At 40.8% G+C, this 20,877-nt stretch overlaps 1 protein-coding gene across 3 annotated transcripts in view; it reads right to left on the bottom strand.

Annotated features, from left to right (window-relative positions):
- The window catches only part of LOC120049548 (glucosidase 2 subunit beta-like), a 316,045-nt gene that overhangs the window by 135,013 nt on the left and 160,155 nt on the right, over window positions 1-20,877 (bottom strand). For all 3 annotated transcript variants that reach the window (XR_005477118.1, XM_038995818.1, XM_038995819.1), the window contains exon 12: window positions 8,780-8,869. Coding sequence is in view for 2 of the 3 variants with exons in the window: in XM_038995818.1 (XP_038851746.1) it covers window positions 8,780-8,869 (90 nt within the window). In the remaining variant the exon portion in view is untranslated. The remainder of the gene's footprint in view (window positions 1-8,779; window positions 8,870-20,877) is intronic.

Below are 20,877 nucleotides of genomic sequence, written 5' to 3'. Positions count from 1 at the left end.
AAATTCTTCAAATCAACAAGGAGTTGAGACTGAACATTCTTCAAATCAACGAGGAGTTGAGACTGAACATTCTTCAAATCAACAAGGAGTTGAGACTGAACATTCTTCAAATCAACAAGGAGTTGAGACTGAAATTCTTCAAAACAACGAGGACTTGAGACTGAACATTCTTCAAATCAACGAGGAGTTGAGACTGAACATTCTTCAAATCAACAAGGAGTTGAGACTGAACATTCTTCAAATCAACGAGGAGGAGTTGAGACTGACATTCTTCAAATCAACAAGGAGTTGAGACTGACATTCTTCAAATCAACGAGGAGTTGAGACTGAACATTCTTCAAATCAACGAGGAGTTGAGACAGAACATTTTTCAAATCAACAAGGAGTTGAGAATGAACATTCTTCAAATCAACAAGGAGTTGAGACTGAACATTCTTCAAATCAACGAGGAGGAGTTGAGACTGACATTCTTCAAATCAACAAGGAGTTGAGACTGAACATTCTTCAAATCAACAAGGAGTTGAGACTGAACATTCTTCAAATCAACAAGGAGTTGAGACTGAACATTCTTCAAATCAACGAGGAGTTGAGACTGAACATTCTTCAAATCAACGAGGAGTTGAGACAGAACATTCTTCAAATCAACGAGGAGTTGAGACTGAACATTCTTCAAATCAACGAGGAGTTGAGACTGACATTCTTCAAATCAACAAGGAGTTGAGACTGAACATTCTTCAAATCAACAAGGAGTTGAGACTGAACATTCTTCAAATCAACGAGGAGTTGAGACTGAACATTCTTCAAATCAACAATGAGTTGAGACTGACATTCTTCAAATCAACGAGGAGTTGAGACTGAACATTCTTCAAATCAACGAGGAGTTGAGACAGAACATTTTTCAAATCAACAAGGAGTTGAGACTGAACATTCTTCAAATCAACAAGGAGTTGAGACTGAAAATTCTTCAAAACAACAAGGAGTTGAGACTGAACATTCTTCAAATCAACGAGGAGTTGAGACTGAACATTCTTCAAAACAACGAGGAGGAGTTGAGACTGAACATTCTTCAAAACAACGAGGAGTTGAGACTGAACATTCTTCAAATCAACAAGGAGTTGAGACTGAACATTCTTCAAATCAACGAGGAGTTGAGACTGAACATTCTTCAAATCAACAAGGAGTTGAGACTGAACATGCATCAAATCTAGGAGGAGTTGAGACAGAACATTTTTCAAATCAACAAGGAGTTGAGACTGAACATTCTTCAAATCAACAAGGAGTTGAGACTGAACATTTTTCAAATCAACAAGGAGTTGAGACTGAACATTTTTCAAATCAACAAGGAGTTGAGACTGAACATTCTTCAAATCAACAAGGAGTTGAGACTGAACATTCTTCAAAACAACGAGGAGTTGAGACTGAACATTCTTCAAATCAACAAGGAGTTGAGACTGAACATTCTTCAAATCAACGAGGAGTTGAGACTGAACATTCTTCAAATCAACAAGGAGTTGAGACTGAACATGCATCAAATCTAGGAGGAGTTGAGACAGAACATTTTTCAAATCAACAAGGAGTTGAGACTGAACATTCTTCAAATCAACAAGGAGTTGAGACTGAACATTTTTCAAATCAACAAGGAGTTGAGACTGAACATTTTTCAAATCAACGAGGAGGAGTTGAGACTGAACATTCTTCAAATCAACGAGGAGTTGAGACTGAACATTCTTCAAATCAACAAGGAGTTGAGACTGAACATTCTTCAAATCAACAAGGAGTTGAGACTGAACATTCTTCAAATCAACGAGGAGGAGTTGAGACTGACATTCTTCAAATCAACAAGGAGTTGAGACTGACATTCTTCAAATCAACAAGGAGTTGAGACTTAACATGCTTCAAATCAACAAGGAGTTGAGACTGAACATTCTTCAAATCAACAAGGAGTTGAGACTGAAAATTCTTCAAATCAACAAGGAGTTGAGACTGAACATTCTTCAAATCAACAAGGAGTTGAGACTGAACATTCTTCAAATCAACGAGGAGTTGAGACTGAACATTCTTCAAATCAACAAGGAGTTGAGACTGAACATTCTTCAAATCAACAAGGAGTTGAGACTGAACATTCTTCAAAACAACGAGGAGGAGTTGAGACTGAACATTCTTCAAATCAACAAGGAGTTGAGACTGAACATTCTTCAAATCAACAAGGAGTTGAGACTGAACATTCTTCAAATCAACGAGGAGGAGTTGAGACTGACATTCTTCAAATCAACAAGGAGTTGAGACTGACATTCTTCAAATCAACGAGGAGTTGAGACTGAACATTCTTCAAATCAACGAGGAGTTGAGACAGAACATTTTTCAAATCAACAAGGAGTTGAGACTGAACATTCTTCAAATCAACAAGGAGTTGAGACTGAACATTCTTCAAATCAACGAGGAGGAGTTGAGACTGACATTCTTCAAATCAACAAGGAGTTGAGACTGAACATTCTTCAAATCAACAAGGAGTTGAGACTGAACATTCTTCAAATCAACGAGGAGTTGAGACTGAACATTCTTCAAATCAACAAGGAGTTGAGACTGAACATTCTTCAAATCAACAAGGAGTTGAGACTGAACATGCTTCAAATCAACAAGGAGTTGAGACTGACATTCTTCAAATCAACAAGGAGTTGAGACTGACATTCTTCAAATCAACAAGGAGTTGAGACTGAACATTCTTCAAATCAACAAGGAGTTGAGACTGAACATTCTTCAAATCAACGAGGAGTTGAGACTGACATTCTTCAAATCAACAAGGAGTTATTTTTCAAATCAACAAGGAGTTATTTTTCAAATCAACAAGGAGTTATTTTTCAAATCAACAAGGAGGACTTGAGTTATTATGAACAGTATCTAAAGAGTAAACTGAGCTGAATTGAGTGCCTGTGTGTGAGAGTATGTGTGAGTGGAGTGTGTGTGTGTGTGTGTGTGTGTGTGTGTGTGTGTTTGTGAGCGAGAAAGAGAGTATGTATGTGTGTATGCGAGAGAGAGAGAGAGAGAGAGAGAGAGAGAGAGAGAGAGAGAGAGAGAGAGAGAGAGAGAGAGAGAGAGAGAGAGAGAGAGAGAGAGAGAGAGAGAGAGAGAGAGAGAGAGAAAGAGAGACTAAGAGAGAGAGAGAGAGAGATAGAGGGGGGGGGGGAGAGTATGTGTGTCTGTGTGGGGTTCTGTGTCTCAATCAGCTTTTGTCATTTCTGTCCTCCATTAGGGCTATCTAATAGACTGAGCCACTCGTTCCGCTCCCATCATTGTCTCAGAATGATCCTCCACCAACGCTCTCGCACCAGTACGAAATTAATTCAATGTATTTAAATAATGTACAACTATTAGTTATATTAAAGATAGGCAGTGTATGGGTTCCCAGAGCTCACTTTTACCGCTCCAGGCATTTCTCTCCAATATTGGCTGCTGTTCAGAAAAAGAGAGAGAGCCATCTAAACACAAAGGGAGGAGGATGAGCCATCTAAACACAAAGGGAGGTGGATGAGCCATCTAAACACAAAGGGAGGAGGATGAGCCATCTAAACACAAAGGGAGGAGGATGAGCCATCTAAACACAAAGGGAGGTGGATGAGCCATCTGAACACAAGGGAGGAGGATGATCCATCTGAACACAAGGGAGGTAGATGAGCCATCTAAACACAAAGGGAGGTGGATGAGCCATCTAAACACAAGGGAGGTGGATGAGCCATCTAAACACAAGGGAGGTGGATGAGCCATCTGAACACAAGGGAGGTGGATGAGCCATCTAAACACAAAGGGAGGAGGATGAGCCATCTGAACACAAGGGAGGAGGATGAGCCATCTGAACACAAGGGAGGTGGATGAGCCATCTAAACACAAGGGAGGTGGATGAGCCATCTAAACACAAGGGAGGTGGATGAGCCATCTAAACACAAGGGAGGTGGATGAGCCATCTGAACACAAGGGAGGTGGATGAGCCATCTAAACACAAGGGAGGTGGATGAGCCATCTAAACACAAGGGAGGAGGATGAGCCATCTAAACACAAAGGGAGGAGGATGAGCCATCTAAACACAAAGGGAGGAGGATGAGCCATCTGAACACAAGGGAGGTAGATGAGCCATCTAAACACAAGGGAGGAGGATGAGCCATCTGAACACAAGGGAGGTGGATGAGCCATCTGAACACAAGGGAGGTGGATGAGCCATCTGAACACAAGGGAGGTGGATGAGCCATCTAAACACAAGGGAGGAGGATGAGCCATCTGAACACAAGGGAGGTAGATGAGCCATCTAAACACAAGGGAGGTGGATGAGCCATCTGAACACAAGGGAGATGGATGAGCCATCTGAACACAAGGGAGGTGGATGAGCCATCTAAACACAAAGGGAGGAGGATGAGCCATCTGAACACAAGGGAGGTAAATGAGCCATCTAAACACAAGGGAGGTGGATGAGCCATCTGAACACAAGGGAGCTGGATAAGAGAAGACTTCTACTGATTATCAAGAAGTGGGAGAGGAGGAGAGATTCTTTCCATTATCGGAAAGGATTCGGAGCGATGCTGGCGGTCCACGGGGGGCATGGGGGAGTGAGACGAGAGGGCCCTGGGTTTATGTGTCTATCAATGCCACGTCTTTTCAGGATCATGGTTCAAGGCACATGGCAAGGGGAGACTGGTACGTCGCCTTGGGTGTTTGGCGGGTCGCTAAGGACCCTGAGCTGGTAGAGACTATGTTCTCTGGTGTCTTAAAGGAGGGCGGGGCGGGGGGGGTGACGCTCTAGGCCCAGGAAAGAGCGGCTACGGGGGTGTAGAGTGCGTGATTGAGAGAAATAGGCCAACTGGACACACAACTTCTGTCTGGTGCTGTGGAACTGAGTTAAGACAAATCAAGTGGGGTGTAGAGATGTACGTGAAGAAAACATGGACAGAGAGATAGAGAGATCAAGTGGGGTTAAAAAACTAACAAACAAACAAAGCTATTTGTTGTGTATCTAGTCCATGATGAATCCAGTAAACATGTATTACCTGTAGAATATCTCCAGTAAACATGTATTACGTGTAGAATATCTCCAGTAAACATGTATTACCTGTAGAATATCTCCAGTAAACATGTATTACCTGTAGAATATCTCCAGTAAACATGTATTACGTGTAGAATATCTCCAGTAAACATGTATTACCTGTAGAATATCTCCAGTAAACATGTATTATACCTGTAGAATATCTCCAGTAAACATGTATTATACCTGTAGAATATCTCCAGTAAACATGTATTATACCTGTAGAATATCTCCAGTAAACATGTATTACCTGTAGAATATCTCCAGTAAACATGTATTATACGTGTAGAATATCTCCAGTCAACATGTATTATACCTGTAGAATATCTCCAGTAAACATGTATTATACCTGTAGAATATCTCCAGTAAACATGTATTACCTGTAGAATATCTCCAGTAAACATGTATTATACCTGTAGAATATCTCCAGTAAACATGTATTACCTGTAGAATATCTCCAGTAAACATGTATTATACCTGTAGAATATCTCCAGTAAACATGTATTATACCTGTAGAATATCTCCAGTAAACATGTATTACCTGTAGAATATCTCCAGTAAACATGTATTATACCTGTAGAATATCTCCAGTAAACATGTATTATACCTGTAGAATATCTCCAGTAAACATGTATTATACCTGTAGAATATCTCCAGTAAACATGTATTACCTGTAGAATATCTCCAGTAAACATGTATTATACCTGTAGAATATCTCCAGTAAACATGTATTATACCTGTAGAATATCTCCAGTAAACATGTATTACATGTAGGATATCTCCAGTAAACATGTATTATACCTGTAGAATATCTCCAGTAAACATGTATTACGTGTAGAATATCTCCAGTAAACATGTATTACCTGTAGAATATCTCCAGTAAACATGTATTATACCTGTAGAATATCTCCAGTAAACATGTATTATACCTGTAGAATATCTCCAGTAAACATGTATTACCTGTAGAATATCTCCAGTAAACATGTATTACGTGTAGAATATCTCCAGTAAACATGTATTACATGTAGAATATCTCCAGTAAACATGTATTATACCTGTAGAATATCTCCAGTAAACATGTATTACATGTAGAATATCTCCAGTAAACATGTATTATACGTGTAGAATATCTCCAGTAAACATGTATTACGTGTAGAATATCTCCAGTAAACATGTATTATACCTGTAGAATATCTCCAGTAAACATGTATTATACCTGTAGAATATCTCCAGTAAACATGTATTACCTGTAGAATATCTCCAGTAAACATGTATTACGTGTAGAATATCTCCAGTAAACATGTATTATACCTGTAGAATATCTCCAGTAAACATGTATTATACCTGTAGAATATCTCCAGTAAACATGTATTATACCTGTAGAATATCTCCAGTAAACATGTATTACGTGTAGAATATCTCCAGTAAACATGTATTACCTGTAGAATATCTCCAGTAAACATGTATTATACCTGTAGAATATCTCCAGTAAACATGTATTACCTGTAGAATATCTCCAGTAAACATGTATTACCTGTAGAATATCTCCAGTAAACATGTATTATACCTGTAGAATATCTCCAGTAAACATGTATTATACCTGTAGAATATCTCCAGTAAACATGTATTATACCTGTAGAATATCTCCAGTAAACATGTATTACCTGTAGAATATCTCCAGTAAACATGTATTACCTGTAGAATATCTCCAGTAAACATGTATTATACCTGTAGAATATCTCCAGTAAACATGTATTACGTGTAGAATATCTCCAGTAAACATGTATTATACCTGTAGAATATCTCCAGTAAACATGTATTATACCTGTAGAATATCTCCAGTAAACATGTATTACCTGTAGAATATCTCCAGTAAACATGTATTACCTGTAGAATATCTCCAGTAAACATGTATTATACCTGTAGAATATCTCCAGTAAACATGTATTATACCTGTAGAATATCTCCAGTAAACATGTATTATACCTGTAGAATATCTCCAGTAAACATGTATTACCTGTAGAATATCTCCAGTAAACATGTATTACCTGTAGAATATCTCCAGTAAACATGTATTATACCTGTAGAATATCTCCAGTAAACATGTATTATACCTGTAGAATATCTCCAGTAAACATGTATTATACCTGTAGAATATCTCCAGTAAACATGTATTACCTGTAGAATATCTCCAGTAAACATGTATTACCTGTAGAATATCTCCAGTAAACATGTATTATACCTGTAGAATATCTCCAGTAAACATGTATTATACCTGTAGAATATCTCCAGTAAACATGTATTATACCTGTAGAATATCTCCAGTAAACATGTATTATACCTGTAGAATATCTCCAGTAAACATGTATTATACCTGTAGAATATCTCCAGTAAACATGTATTATACCTGTAGAATATCAAAAGAAAAGACGCAGTAGCCGAGACTGAAACATTATTTTAGATTATAATTATTTTCACGGTAAATGCAGCAAAAGTGTGCACTTGGTAGTGTGAGAGAGAAAGTGTGCACTTGGTATTGTGAGAGAGAAAGTGTGCACTTGGTAGTGTGAGAGAGAAAGTGTGGACTTGGTATTGTGAGAGAGAAAGTGTGCACCTGGTAGTGTGAGAGAGAAAGTGTGCACTTGGTAGTGTGAGAGAGAAAGTGTGCACTTGGTAGTATGAGAGATAAAGTGTGGACTTGGTAGTGTGAGAGAGAAAGTGTGCACTTGGTAGTATGAGAGAGAAAGTGTGGACTTGGTAGTGTGAGAGAGAAAGTGTGCACTTGGTAGTGTGAGAGAGAAAGTGTGCACTTGGTAGTGTGAGAGAGAAAGTGTGCACTTGGTAGTGTGAGAGAGAAAGTGTGCACTTGGTATTGTGAGAGAATTGGTAACCACGGACTCCGAGAAGGCCCGGAACGTATTTGCAGCGAGATCTCAGATCATTTTTATTTTAATCTTTTAAAATTGCAACCACCCACAGGCTCAGAAGACTCCAGCTGGCAAGCAATTCTGAAGAGAACAGATTCTACACAGACTGAGGCCATAGGGAGACAGGCAGGGAAGTGAAAGAAGCCGTACTGTTGATTAAATTTAGTTGATTTAGCCGCTTAGCTTCTCCTCCAGGCTGATTTACAGTTCTCCAGAAGATATTTACCTGAGTTGGCTCAGGTTGACTGAGGTAACTTGGCTACAAGTCTTCAAGGTAGGAAGACCGACCTGCAAACCTCCGGCTGTGTTTTTTTAATATCATCGTTATTTATACAGGTGAGTCTCACTGAGATAAACAATCTATTATCAAGAGAGACCTGGTCCAGAAGCACACCGACCATCATGTCTTAATACAATGAGGCTCTAGGGTCTATGGGCACCTTTAGTATGAATAGCCACTGTCAGTTGGATATCCATTGTACAGTATATGTCGGAATGTAGAATTCCCTTCAACCTACCATCTATTGACCATGTCAATCATCATTTTTCAACAGACAGTTTCCTTACTGAGTGTTGGACTCAATTAATGCAGACAAAATATATCTGGTGTCTGAAGACAATTAATAATTGTTCCATTCATTACTATCACCGTTCCAAAGACCAGTTTTTCTTACGGAAGGTTTTACACCGACTGTAACGGGTTTATAAGTTGCTGCCAACCAAAAATAATGCAACTGTACAACCCCAGAGTGGAGTTTAAAGGGTTAAAGTGAAAGGTACTTACTCATGGACCTTCAGCTGGAAACATTGGTTATGCAGGAATAGAAACTCTCTCTCTGATCCGTAGTCTATGGAAAGTTTCTCCCTTAGGTCCCTTTGGGGAAAAACAGTTTAAAGAGAAAGCAATTACTCTTTAACATTTTACTTTGGATGAGTTATTGACGATAACCTTGCATAAATGAAACGATAGAAACGAGGTCCCATGTATTAATTTGAGACACCTCTGAATGACTTTGATGGTAATTGACCCACGGAACTAAATACAAACACTAATATGAATCATATGGATCTCTATACATTACATTTACATTTTAGTCATTTAGCAGACGCTCTTATCCAGAGCGACTTACAGTAGAGTGCATACATTTTATTACATTTACATACTGAGACAAGGATATCCCTACCGGCCAAACCCTCCCTAACCCGGACGACGCTATGCCAATTGTGCGTCGCCCCACGGACCTCCCGGTTGCGGCCGGCTGCGACAGAGCCTGGGCGTGAATCCAGAGACTCTGGTGGCGCAGCTAGCACTGCGATGCAGTGCCCTAGACCACTGCGCCACCCGGGAGACCATACATGGGACATACAGGGTCGATTTCTAGCAGTAGCATATTGAAACCAATAACATACAGGAAGTTAACATTATACCAAATACAAAGACAGTGATCAAAAGACCTACGGAAGACACTTCGTTAAGATCAAGAACAGCAGTGAGACTGGAACACATGTGTCACTTAATTAATTGACGTAAAACCGAGTGCAATGTTGTTAGATTTTCTGTCACATTTAATTTCCCAATTGATAATTCATGCAGTTTCATTTTAATGCAAAAAAAATAATCTTAAAAGCATTGGCACCCTACCCACACCACAAAGTCAAATTTACTGAATTTACATGTCAGCTTCTGATAATATCTGAGTCGTTGCAGCATTTAAGTAGCCTTTGCTGTTTCTTTAAAATACAATTTCAAACAAACTAATAAATAAGTGAAGAATAACTCATAACCAAAATAAATTATTTTTTGCATCGAACCATCATCTTACACAAGAAACCTCGGCCATTTGTTGCAAGTCAGTGACGAAATAGTTTTGCATTAAATTAAAAGGATATGTTCAATAACTTAGAGTGACTGGATTGGTGCTCCACAAAGACGACGTGACCCTTTCAGACCATGTTGGTATTGCAATGTCGCCAATTATCAGGCCGAAGCAGACTGGCATTCCCTAATCGAGAATACAGGAACGGAGCCCGTTATCTCTCACTGTGCAAAGGTCCTTTTCCATATTTATGATACACAAATGCTAATGCATTTTGGTTGAGGCGGGTTTGGACTGATAAGGTGGGGTGGAGTGGGGCCTCCCACTAAGGTCACAAAGGCAATTGTGTGTGTGTGTGTGTGTGTGTGTGTGTGTGTGTGTGTGTGTGTGTGTGTGTGTGTGTGTGTGTGTGTGTGTGTGTGTGTGTGTGTGTGTGTGTGTGTGTGTGTGTGTGTGTGTGTATGTATATACACTACCGTTCAAAAGTTTGGGGTCACTTAAAAAAAGCCCTTGTTTTTGAAAGAAAAAGCAAATTTTTGTCCATTAAAATAACATCAAATTGATCAGAAATACAGTGCAGACATTGTTAATGTTGTAAATGACTATTGTAGCTGGAAACAGCTGATTTTTTATTAAATATCTACATAGGCGTACAGAGGCCCATTATCAGCAACCATCACTCCTGTATTCCAATGGCACGTTGTGTTAGCTAATCCAAGTTTATCATTTTTAAAAGGTTAATTGATCATTAGAAAACCCTTTTGCAATTATGATAACACAGCTGAAAACTGTTTTGCTGATTAAAGAAGCAATACAACTGGCCTTCTTTAGACTAGTTGAGTATCTGGAGCATCAACATTTGTGGGTTCGATTACAGGCTCAAAATGTCCAGAAACAAAGAACTTTCTTCTGAAACTCGTCAGTCTATTATTGTTCTGAGAAATGAAGGCTATTCCATGGGAGAAATTGCCAAGAAACTGAAAATCTCGTACAGCGCTGTGTACAAAACCCTTCACAGAACAGCGCAAACTGGCGCTAACCAGAATTGAAAGAGGAGTGGGAGGCCCCGGTGCACAACTGAGCAAGAAGACAAGTACATTAGACTGTCTAGTTTGAGAAACAGATGCCTCACAAGTCCTCAACTGGCAGCTTCATTAAATAGTACCCGCAAAACACCAGTCTTAACATCAACAGTGAAGAGGCAACTCCGGGATGCTGGCCTTCTAGGCAGAGTTGCAAAGAAAAAGCCATATCTCACACTGGCCAATGAAAAGAAAAGATTAAGATGGGCAAAATAACACAGACACTGGACAGAGGAACTCTGCCTAGAAGGCCAGCATTCCAGAGTCGCTTCTTCACTATTGACTTTGAGACTGGTGTTTTGCGGCTACTATTTAATGAAGCTGCCAGTTGAGGACTTATGAGGCGTCTGTTTCTCAAACTAGACACTCTAATGTACTTGTCCTCTTGCTCAGTTGTGCAACGGGGCCTCCCACTCCTCTTTCTATCCTGGATAGAGACAATTTGCGCTGTTCTGTGAAGGGAGTACTACACAGCGATCTTCAGTTTCTTGGTAATTTCTCACATGGAATAGCCTTTATTTCTCAGAACAAGAACACACTGACTGATAATTCTTTGTTTCTAGCCATTTTGAGGCCAGTAATCGAACCCACAAATGCTGATGCTAGAGATACTCAACTAGTCTAAAGAAGGCCAGTCGTATTGCTTATTCTTTTTTTTATGTATTTATTTATTTCACCTTTATTTAACCAGGTAGGCCAGTTGAGAACAAGTTCTCATTTACAACTGCGACCTCGCCAAGATAAAGCAAAGCAGTGCGACAAAAACAACACAGAGTTACACATTGGATAAACAAACGTACAGTCAATAACACAATAGAAAGATCTCTATACAGTGTGTGCAAATGTAGTAAGATTAGGGAGGTAAGGCAATAAATAGGCCATAGTAGCAAAATAATTACAATTTAGCATTAACACTGGAGTGATAGATGTGCAGATGATGATGCGCAAGTAGAGATACTGGGGTGCAAAAGAGCAAATAAATAACAATATGGGAATGAGGTAGTTGGGTGGGTGGGATATTTACAGATGGGCTGTGTACAGGTGCAGTGATCGGTAAGCTGCTTTGACAGCTGATGCTTAAAGTTAGTGAGGGAGATATAAGTCTCCAGCTTCAGTGATTTTTGCAATTCGTTCCAGTCATTGGCAGCAGAGAACTGGAAGGAAAGGCGACCAAAGCAGGTGTTAGATTTGGGGATGACCAGTGAAATATACCTGCTGGAGTGCGTTCTATGGGTGGGTGTTGCTATGGTGACCAGTGAGCTGAGATAAGGCGGGGCTTTACCTAGCAAAGACGTATAGATGACCTGGAGCCAGTGGGTTTGGCGACAAATATGAAGCGTGGGCCAGCCAAAGAGAGCTTACAGGTCGCAGTGGTGGGTAGTATATGAGGCTTTGGTGACAAAACGGATGGCACTGTGAAAGACTGAATCCAATTTACAGAATAGAGTGTTGGAGGCTATTTTGTAAATGACATCGCCGAAGTCAAGGATCGGTAGGACGGTCAGTTTTACGAGGGTATGTTGAGCAGCATGAGAGAAGGAGGCTTTGTTGCGAAATAGGAAGCCGATTCTAGATTTAATTTTGGATTGGAGATGCTTGATGTGAGTCTGGAAGGAGAGTTTACAGTCTAACCAGACACCTAGGTATTTGTAGTTGTCCACATATTCTAAGTCAGAACCGTCCAGAGTAGTGTTGCTAGTCGGGCGGGCAGGTGTGGGCAACAATCGGTTGAAGAGCATGCATTTAGTTTTACTAGCTTTAAAGAGCAGTTGGAGGCCACGGAAGGAGTGTTGTATGGCATTGAAGCTCGTTTGGAGGTTTGTTAACACAGTGTAAAAAGAAGGGCCAGATGTCTACAGAATGGTATAGTCTGCATAGAGGTGGATCAGGGAATCACCAGCAGCAAGAGCGACATCGTTGATATATTCAGAAAAAAGAGTCGGCTCGAGAATTTAACCCTGTGGTACCCCAATAGAGACTGCCAGAGGTCCGGACAACGGGCCCTCCGATTTGACACACTGAACTCTATCTGAGAAGTAGTTGGTGAACCAGGCAAGGCAGTCATTTGAGAAACCAAGGCTATTGAGTCTGCCGATAAGAATGCGGTGATTGACAGAGTCGAAAGCCTTGGCCAGGTCGATGAAGACGGCAGCACAGTACTGTCATTTATCGATGGTGGTTATGATATCATTTAGGACCTTGGGCGTGGCTGAGGTGCACCCATGACCAGCTCGGAAACCAGATTGCATAGCGGAGAAGGTATGGTGGGATTCGAAATGGTCAGTGATCTGTTTGTTAACTTGGCTTTCGAAGACTTTTGAAAGGCAGGGCAGGATGGATATAGGTCTGTAACAGTTTGGGTCTAGAGTGTCTCCCCCTTTTGAAGAGGGAGATGACCGCGGCAGCTTTCAAATCTTTAGCGATCTCAGACGACACGAAAGAGAGGTTGAACAGGTTAGTAGCAATTGCGGTGGATAATTTTAGAAAGAGAGGGTCCAGATTGTCTAGCCCAGCTGATTTGTAGGGGTCCAGATTTTGCAGCTCTTTCAGAACATCAGCTATCTGGATTTGGGTGAAAGAAAAGCGGGGACGGGGACGGGGGGGGGACGGGGGGGGCTTGGGGAAGTTGCTGCGGGGGGTGCAGAGCTGTTGGCCGGGGTAGGGGTAGCCAGGTGGAAAGCATGGCAGGCCGTAGATGAATGTTTATTGAAATTCTTGATTATCGTAGATTGATCGGTGGTGACAGCGTTTCCTAGCCTCAGTGCAGTGGGCAGCTGGGAGGAGGTGCTCTTATTCTCCATGGACTTTACAGTGTCCCAAAACTTTTTGGAATTAGTGCTACAGGATGCGAATTTCTGTTTGAAAAAGCTAGCTTTTGCTTTCCTAACTGACTGTGTATATCGGTTCCTTATTTCCCTGAAAAGTCGCATATCGCGGGGGCTAATGCAGTACGCCACAGGATGTTTTTGTGCTGGCCAAGGGCAGTCAAGTCAGGAGTGAACCAGGGGCTATATCTGTTCTTAGTTCTACATTTTTTGAATGGGGCATGCTTATTTAAGATGGTGAGGAAAGCACTTTTTAAAGAACAACCAGGCATCCTCTACTGACGGGATGAGGTCAATATCCTTCCAGGATACCCGGGCCATGTTGATTAGAAAGGCACGCTCGCTGAAGTATTTTACAGAGCGTTTGACAGTGATGAGGGGTGGTCGTTTGACCACAGACCCATTACAGACGCAGGCAATGAGGCAGTGATCACTGAGATCCTGGTTGAAGACAGCAGAGGTGTATTTGGAGGGCAAGTTGGTCAGGATGATATCTATATAGCCCATGTTTAGTTTACGGATTTAGGGTTGTACCTGGTAGGTTCCTTGTTAATTTGTGTGAGATTGAGGGCATCTAGCTTTGTTTAGTTTACGGATTTAGGGTTGTACCTGGTAGGTTCAAAACTCAGTTTTTCACAATTCCTGACATTTAATCATAGTAAAAATTCCCTGTTTTAGGTCAGTTAGAATCACCACTTTATTTTAAGAATGTGAAATGTCAGAATAATAGTAGAGGGAATTATTTATTTCAGCTTTTATTTATTTTATCACATTCCCAGTGGGTCAAAAGATTACATACACTCAATTAGTATTTGGTAGCATTACCTTGAAATTATTTAACTTGGGTCAAATGTTTCGGGTAGCAGTCCACAAGCTTCCCACAATAAATTGGGTGAATTTTTGCCCATTCCTCCTGACAGAGCTGGTGTAACGGAGTCAGGTTTGTAGGCCTCCTTGCTCGCACACACTTTTTCAGTTCTGAACCCACACATTTTCTATAGGATTGAGGTCAGGGCTTTGTGATGGCCACTCCAATACCTTGACTTTGTTGTCCTTAAGCCATTTTGACACAACTTTGGAAGTATGCTTGGGGTCATTGTCCATTTGGAAGGCCCATTTGCGACCAAGCTTTAACTTCCTGACTGATGTCTTGAGATGTTGCTTCAATATACCCACATAATTTTCATCCCTCATGATGCAATCTATTTCGTGAAGTGCACCAGTCCCTCCCGCAGTCCCTCCTGTGCTTCACGGTTGGGATGGTGCTCTTCTCCCCCTTTTTCCTCCAAACATAACGATGGTCATTATGACCAAACAGTTCTATTTTTGTTTCATCAGACCAGAGGACATTTGTCGAAAAAGTATGATTTTTGTCCATATGTGCAGTTGCAAACCGTAGTCTGCCCTTTTTTATGGCGGTTTTGGAGCAGTGGCTTCTTCCTTGCTGAGCGGAATTTCAGGTTATGTCGATATTGGAATCGTTTTACTGTGGATATAGATACTTTTGTACCTGTTTCCTCCAGCATCTTCACAAGGTCCTTTGCTGTTGTTCTGGGATTGATTTGCACTTTTCGCACCAAGGTATGTTCATCCTGAGCGGTATGATGGCTGCGTGGTCCCATGGTGTTTATACTTGCGTACTATTGGTTGTACAGATGAACGTGGTACCTTCAGGGGTCTGGAAATTGCTCCCAAGGATGAACCAGACTTGTGGAGGTCTACCATTTTTTTCTGAGGTCTTGGCTGATTTCTTTTGAGTTTCCCATGATGTCAAGCAAAGAGGCACTGAGTTTGAAGGTTGGCCTTGAAATACATCCACAGGTACACCTTCAATTGACTCAAATGATGTCAATCAGCCTAGCAGAAGCTTCTAAAGCCATGACATAATTTTCTGGAATTTTCCAAGCTGTTTAAAGGCATAGTCAACTTAGTGTATGTAAACTTCTGACCCACTGGAGTTGTGATACAGTGAATTATAAGTGAAATAATCTGTCTGTAAACAATTGTTGGAAAAATTACTTGTGTCATGCACAAAGTAGATGTCCTAACCGACATGCCAAAAATATAGTTTCTTAACAAGAAATTTGTGGAGTGGTTGAAAAACGAGTTTTAATGACTCCAACCTAAGTGTATGTAAACTTCCGACTTCAACTGTATGGTGTCCAGGGCACAGCTGGGGGCTGAGGGGGGGTCTATAACAAGGGGCAACAGTGAGAGACTTATTTCTGGAAAGGTGGATTTTTAAAAGTAGAAGTTCGAACTGTTTGGGCACAAACCTGGATAGTATGACAGAACTCTGCAGGCTATCTCTGCAGTAGATTGCAACTCCGCCCGCTTTGGCAGTTCTATCTTGACGGAAAATGTTATAGTTGGGAATGGAAATTTCAGCATTTTTGGTGGCCTTCCTAAGCCAGGATTCAGACAAGGCTAGGACATCAGGGTTGGCGGAGTGTGCTAAAGCAGTGAATAAAACAAACTTAGGGAGGAGGCTTCTGATGTTAACATGCATAAAACCAAGGCTTTTACGGTTACAGAAGTCAACAAATGAGAGCGTCTGGGGAATAGGTGTAGTACTGGGGGCTACAGGGCCTGGGTTAACCTCTACATCACCAGAGGAGGAGTAGGATAAGGGTACGGCTAAAGGCTATAAGAACTGGTCGTCAAGTGCGGTGGGAATCAGCACAACAGTTTTCAGCTGTGCTAACATAATTGCAAAATGGTTTTCTAATGATCAATTAGCCTTTTAAAATGATAAACTTGGATTAGCTAACGCAACTTGCCATTGGAACACAGGAGTGATGGTTGCTGATAATGGGCCCCTGTCCGTCTATGTAGATATTCCATAAAAAATCAGCTGTTTCCAGCTACAATAGTCATTTACAACATTAACAATGTCTTCACTGTATTTCTGATCAATTTTATGTTATTTTTATTGACAGAAAATGTGCTTTTCTTGTGTATGTATGTACTGTATGTATCTATGTGTTTTTGAACTTTTCTGTAGGGTTTTTGATGTACTGCGCTCCACCCATCACTGGTGGAAGGTGCGCTGTCCACAACGATCATAGCCCCAAGGCCGTAGCAAGGAAAATAATAGGTTACAGTGGGTCACACTGTAATGCCAAGCAGGGCATACACAGGTAAGTGGGACACACACACGTGTGTGTGTGTGTGTGTGTGTGTGTGTGTGTGTGTGTGTGTGTGTGTGTGTGTGTGTGTGTGAGTGAGTGAGTGAGTGAGTGAGTGAGTGAGTGAGTGAGTGAGTGAGTGAGTGAGTGAGTGAGTGAGTGAGTGAGTGAGTGAGTGAGTGAGTGAGTGAGTGAGTGAGAGATTTTACTATCTCATCCTGGAATATACAAGGTCTGAGGTCATTGGACTAAAAAGATGGAACCTAAACTTCACCAAAGCAATAGGAAATACAGACGTTGTCCTCGTACAAGAAACATGGTATAGAGGAGACGGACCCACTGGTTGCCCTCTAGGTTACAGAGAGCTGGTAGTCTCATCCACCACACTACCAGGTGTGAAACAAGGAAGGGACTCAGGGGGTATGCAAATTTGGTATAGAGCAGACCTAACCCACTCTATTAAATTAGTCAAAACAGGAACATTTTACTTCTGGCTAGAAATTAATAAGGAAATGATCTCAACAGAGAGCAATTTCCTCATGTGTGTTACCTATATCCCCCACAATAGAATCCCCATACTTTAACGATGACAGCTTCTCCATCTTAGAGGGGGAGATCAATCATTTATTTCCAGGCCCAGGGACATGTACTAGTCTGTGGTAACCTAAATGCCAGAACTGGCCAAAACCTGTCTGTCACAGCATACCGGGGGACAAACACCTACCTGGAGTTGACAGTATTCCCTCCCAAATATGCCCCCCTAGACAGAACTGACAAAAACAACCAACAAAAATGGGTCACAACTCCTGCATCTGTCTGTACATAGTCAATGGTAGGCTTCGAGGAGACTCCTATGGTAGGTACACCTACAGCTCATCCCTTGGCAGTAGAACTGTAGATGACTTTATCAATGATCTCAACCCAGAGTCTCTCAGAGCGTTCACAGTCAGCCCACTGACACTTCTATCAGATCACAGCAAAATCAGTCTATTTGAACAGAGCAATACTCAATCAAGAGGCATCAAAGCCAAAGGAACTGAATAATATTAAGAAATGCTTTAGAAGGAAGGAAAGTAGTATGGAAATCTACCAAAAAACAATTAGGCAACAACAAATTCAATCCATTTTAGACAACTTCCTGGACAAAACATTTCACTGTAATAGTGAAAGTGTAAACTTGGCAGTAGAAAGTCTAAACAGTATATTTGACCTTTCAGCTTCCTTATCAAATCTAAAAGTGTAGAGACAACCTAAGAAAATGAAAAACAATGACAAATGGTTGGATGAAGAATGCAAAAACCTAAGAAGGAAATGGAGAAACCTATCCAACCAAAAACATAGAGACCCAAAAAACCTGAGTCTACGCCTTCACTATGGTGAATCACTAAAACAATACACTACGGCAATAGAAGGAACAGCATCAGAAACCAGCTCAATGTAATTAAAGAATCCATAGAATCTAACCACTTCTGGTTAACCAATTGGAAAACACTAAACAAACAACAACACAAATTGTTATCGATCCAAAACTGAGATGTACGGATAAACCACTTCTCCAATCTTTTTGGCCCTATAACAAAGAACAAATAGCAAAAACATATACATGATCACATCTTAAGATCAGCTATTAAAGACTACTAGAACCCACTGGATTCTCCAATTACATTGAATGAACAACAGGACAAAATACAAACCCTCCAACCTAAAAAGGCTTGTGGTGTTGATGGAATCCTAAATGAAATGATCAAATATACAGACCACAAATTCAAATTGTCTATACTTAAACTTTAACATCATCTTCAACTCTGGCATCTTCCCCAATACTTGGAACCAAGGACTAATCACCCCAATCCACAAAACTGGAGACAAATTTGATCCCAGTAACTACCGGGGATATGCGTCAACAGCAACCTTGGGAAAATCCTCTGCATTATCATTAACAGCAGACTGGTACATTTCCTCAATGAAAACAATGTACTGAGCAAATGTCAAATTGGCTTTTTACCAAATTACCGTACGACAGACCACGTATTCCCCCTACACACCCTAATTGACAAACAAACAAACCAAAATAAAGACAAAGTCTTCTCATGCTTTGTTGATTTCAAAAAATCACCGGGGGCAAACTACCTACCCTCCAGGACACCTACAGCACCCATTGTCACAGGAAGGCCAAAAAATCATCAAGGACAACAACCACCTGAGCCACTGACTGTTCACCCCGCTACAATCCAGAAGGCGAGGTCAATACAGGTGCATCAACGCTGGGATTGAGAGACTGAAAAATAGCTTCTATCTCAAGGCCATCAGACTGTTAAACAGCCGTCACTCACACAGAGAAGCTGCTGCCTACATACAGACTTGAAATCATTGGCCACTTTAATAAATAGATCACTAGTCACTTTAATAATGTTTATATATCTTGCATTACACATCCCATATGTACACCACCGTTCAAAAGTTTGGGATCACTTAGAAATGTCTTTGTTGTTTCAAGAAAAGCACATTTTCTGTCCATTAAAATAACATCAAATTGATCAGAAATATAGTGTAGACATTGTTAATGTTGTAAATGACTATCGTAGCTGGAAACAGCAGATTGTTTATGGCACATCTACATAGGCGTACAGAGGCCCATTATCAGCATCCATCACTCCTGTGTTCAAATGGCACGTTGTGTTAGCTAATCCAAGTTTATCATTTTTAAAAGGCTAACTTATCATTAGAAAACCCTTTTGCAATTATGTTAGCACAGCTGAAAACTGTTGTTCCTGATTAAAGAAACAATAAAACTGGCCTTCTTTAGACTAGTTGAGTATCTGAAGCATCAGCATTTGTGGGTTCGATTACACGCTCAAAATGGCCAGACACAAATAACTTTCTTCTGAAACTCATCAGTCTATACTTGTTCTGAGAAATGAAGGCTATTCCATGTGAAAAATTGCCAAGAAACGGAAGATCTTGTACAACACGGTGTACTACTCCCTTCACAGAAAAGTGCAAACTGGCTCTAACCAGAATAGAAAGAGGAGTGGGAGGCCCCAGTGCTCAACTGAGCAAGAGGACAAGTACATTAGAATGTCTAGTTTGAGAAACAGACGCCTCACAAGTCCTCAACTGGCAGCTTCATTAAATAGTACCCACAAAACACCAGTCTCAACGTCAACAGTGAAGAGGCGACTCCGGGATGCTGGCCTTCTAGGCAGAGTTGCAAAGAAAAAGCCGTATCTCAGACTGGCCAATAAAAATAAAAGATTAAGATCGGTAAAAGGAAATCTGCCTAGAAGGCCAGCATCCTGGAGTGATGGTTGCTGATAAAGGACCTCTGTACGCTGTCATGACATTGCCCTGTTGTACTTAAAGAATATGATATCAGATCAGTTGTCATCTGAGACGTTATTACTGATGATAAGACGACATAAACTGTATCTTGGAAAGTCTACACATTCTAGTTATCAGATTCACATGGAATTGTTGTGCAATTTAAATGTTTAAATATGAAACTATTTGTGAAAAGATTAAATGTAATTTTAGTTTTTAAAATGAGAGAATTGTTTTCATAAGTAAAATATGCTCAATCAGTGGCCACACCCACGTGAATAGGCATTGGTTGGAAAGGATGAACCAACCCCTTTTCTACATTTCTATAAGAGCCCCCATGACCCAATTCACGGCGAACTAAGCCAACTTCAGCGTGAGCTCTGGTTGCGAATGGTTGAACGACTACAACCTAACGAAATTAACATTGTGTTCCCGATGACGTGAGGACTGATGTCCATACGTTTAGAAGGGCGAATTTCAACATGGAGGTGACGATCGCCACGCTGGAAGGATGAATTTTGACTATACCAGCCAGAATATAGCATGAGCTTAGTATGGCAACTTGGTATGAACTTTTAACTCTTATTCACTAAAGAAGTGATACACCCTAGACGTCGAGTTATCAGCAGCAGCTGTAAACGTGCGTGGCCTAGGAAAGGACAAAACAATCTCTTCAGAGCGACAGGGTACTACAACGTATCCGCCCAGA

Source organism: Salvelinus namaycush, chromosome 6 (assembly GCF_016432855.1).
Source record: "Salvelinus namaycush isolate Seneca chromosome 6, SaNama_1.0, whole genome shotgun sequence".
Taxonomy (NCBI): Eukaryota; Metazoa; Chordata; class Actinopteri; order Salmoniformes; family Salmonidae; genus Salvelinus; species Salvelinus namaycush.
This window is presented reverse-complemented; position numbering and strand designations above follow the sequence as displayed.